Source organism: Zingiber officinale, chromosome 7A (genome assembly GCF_018446385.1).
Source record: "Zingiber officinale cultivar Zhangliang chromosome 7A, Zo_v1.1, whole genome shotgun sequence".
Classification (NCBI taxonomy): domain Eukaryota; kingdom Viridiplantae; phylum Streptophyta; class Magnoliopsida; order Zingiberales; family Zingiberaceae; genus Zingiber; species Zingiber officinale.
Genome location: NC_055998.1, coordinates 78,198,054 through 78,200,637, shown reverse-complemented (window position 1 = coordinate 78,200,637; position 2,584 = coordinate 78,198,054). Strand labels below are relative to the sequence as shown.

At 55.2% G+C, this 2,584-nt stretch overlaps 1 protein-coding gene across 1 annotated transcript; it reads left to right on the top strand.

Moving 5' to 3' along the window:
• Positions 1-2,307, top strand: LOC122001599 (scarecrow-like protein 3). Its single transcript, XM_042556429.1, has one exon. It carries the CDS (start codon positions 653-655, stop codon positions 2,009-2,011), a length of 1,359 nt encoding a protein of 452 aa, XP_042412363.1. The 5' UTR covers positions 1-652; the 3' UTR covers positions 2,012-2,307.
• The last annotated feature ends 277 nt before the right edge of the window (positions 2,308-2,584 follow it).

Below are 2,584 nucleotides of genomic sequence, written 5' to 3'. Positions count from 1 at the left end.
TGGCGAATCCTCACGCTACTCGCTACTCGCCAGTGGCGGACGCTTGCGCCCCGCCCGCGTGAGACAAAACCCCACAAGGAGTCCGCTTTTGTTTCTTACTCGATCCCCTTGGCGGCTTCCGCGGCCACCGAATAAAGCGGCCGACGATTGCGACGCCAGGAAAGCGAGGCAACGCAACATCCTTCCGAATGCAGACACCGAAGCGATCGCGGACAAAAAGGCTTCGCTTTTGTCCTTCCAACCTCGATCTTCTTTCTTTCCTTCCCAATCCGCCCCCCAATTCTTCTACCTGTCCGTGCGATTTGTGTGGTCGCGGAGGTGGGAGAGAGTCGTTGCGTATCTTAGCAAATCTCCGCGGAGAAGGACGTGTTCCAGGTGAAGAACTCGCTTTTTTGGAGCGGTTTGATGGAGAAAGGGGCCTCCTTTGTATGCTTTTGAATCGATCTTCTTCTTCTTCTTCTTCTTCTTCTCCTCCTCCTTCTCCTCCTCTTGTGTCGCCGGAGCTAGCTTTGGTGGGAGAAGATAGATAGAGAGGATTGATCGAGAAAGGCGGCTGATTTGCGCGATTTTTTTAGTCGATTTGAGTTGTTGAGGTTTTCTGCGATTGTTTTATGTAAGTTTGGATCTAGTTCGCTGTCGGCAGCCGGTAAAAATGGCGCCTTTGGTGGGCAACGTGCCGGTCCAGGAGGACGGCTCGTCGTCGGTGTCTTCTTCGCCCCTCAAGACCTTTTCGTTGATGTCTATTCCGCCGCCGTCGCCCTACTCGCCGTGGCTGCACGAGCTCAAGTCCGACGAGCGGGGCCTCTGCCTGATCCACCTCCTCCTCAACTGCGCCAACCACGTTGCCGCCGGCAGCCTCGACGGCGCCAACGCCTTCCTGGAGCAGATCGCGCTGCTGGCCGCTCCCAACGGCGACGCGATGCAGCGCATCGCCTCCCACTTCTCCGAGGCGCTCGCGCGGCGCGCCCTCCGCCAGTGGCCGGGTCTCTACCACGCCCTTGACTGCGTTCACCCCGTCGCGGAGGCAGCCGCCGCCCGCCGCCACTTCTTCGATCTTTGCCCCTTTCTCCGCGTCTCCTACGTCGTCTCCAACCAAGCGATCATGGAGGCGATGGAGGGGGAGAAGGTGGTGCACATCGTCGACCTCAACGCCTCCGACCCCACGCAGTGGCTCTCCCTCCTCCAGGGGCTGAGAGCGCGGCCCGAGGGCCCGCCGCACCTCAAGATCACCGGCGTCCACGAGCACCGCGAGCTTCTCAACCACGCCGCCGTCTGCCTCTCCGAGGAGGCCGAGCGGCTCGACATCCCCTTCCAATTCAACCCGGTCGCCACCAAATTGGAAAACCTCGATGTCGAGACCCTCCGCGTCAAAACAGGGGAGGCGTTGGCCATCGGCTCTGTCCTCCAGCTCCACACCCTTCTCGCCACCGAGGCGGTTCAACAAGAGGCGCCAGCGGCGGTCGGCCAGCAGCTGACGCTGGGTGAGTGCCTCGACAAGGACCACAGCTCGATCAGCGACTCGGCAATGCCGTCGTCGCCAGCGGAGAGCTTCCTGGCCTCGTTGTGGGGGCTGTCGCCCAAGGTAATGGTGGTGACGGAGCAGGAGGCTGACCACAACGGCGGCGCCCTGAGCAAGCGGTTCGTCGAGGCGCTGTTCTATTACGCGGCGCTGTTCGACTGCCTCGACTCCACGGCCGCGCGGTCGTCAGTGGAGCGGCTGAGGCTGGAAAAAGTGCTGCTGGGGGAGGAGATCAAGAACATCATCGCCTGCGAGGGGCTGGAGAGGAAGCAGCGGCACGAGAAGCTGCAGCGGTGGGCGCGGAGGCTCGACGCCGCGGGCTTCGGGCCTACCCCCCTCAGCCACTGCGCGCTCCTGCAGGGCCGCCGCCTGCTGCCGAACTTCGGGTGCAAAGGGTACAATCTGAGGGACGACGGCGGTTACTTGATGATGTCCTGGCATGACCGCCCTCTCTTCTCTGTTTCAGCTTGGAAATGCAACCGATTCCGTTGAATTTCATTTCTTCTTTTTACTTTTTCCTCCTCTTCTTCTTTCTTTTTATTCTACTTCTTCTTTGTTGTCGTTCTTGTTCTTCGATTTCTTCTTCTTTCTCATCCTTCTTCCTTCTCTTCTTCTTCGTCGTCATTCATCTTCTTCTTCCTTTCCCTCTTTCAATTCTTCCTCTGTGCATGCACATAGATGTTTTTGCTCTTGTGATGTTAATTCACAAACCATTTGGAACAGATTGTTGTGTCTTTCCATTTGTTTCTCATTAGATTAAAATCTCAACAGCATGATTTTGTGTGACACATTCAAGGGATTAGGTTTTTGACATCTTAGCCGAAGGAAGATAAGAATTCGACAATCTACGTCTAAGCTGGTCTTCACTAAACTTCTACGATGACTGTTGAATCTTGGGGTGCAAATTAATCCAGCTTGTTTGTGAGCTTTTTGAGTCGAAATTAATGTAAATATGCTATTTGAATTTAAGTCATTTTGAATTTTAAATTATAGTTTTTGATTTTGAATCGAGGTGTCAAGCTATTTTGAGTTTAGAATTCAAATATCACATATTTTAAAATTCAA

Bases quoted from the DNA above. Each gene is read 5' to 3' on its own strand.
- LOC122001599 (XM_042556429.1), top strand. From the start codon at position 653: ATGGCGCCTTTGGTGGGCAACGTGCCGGTCCAGGAGGACGGCTCGTCG.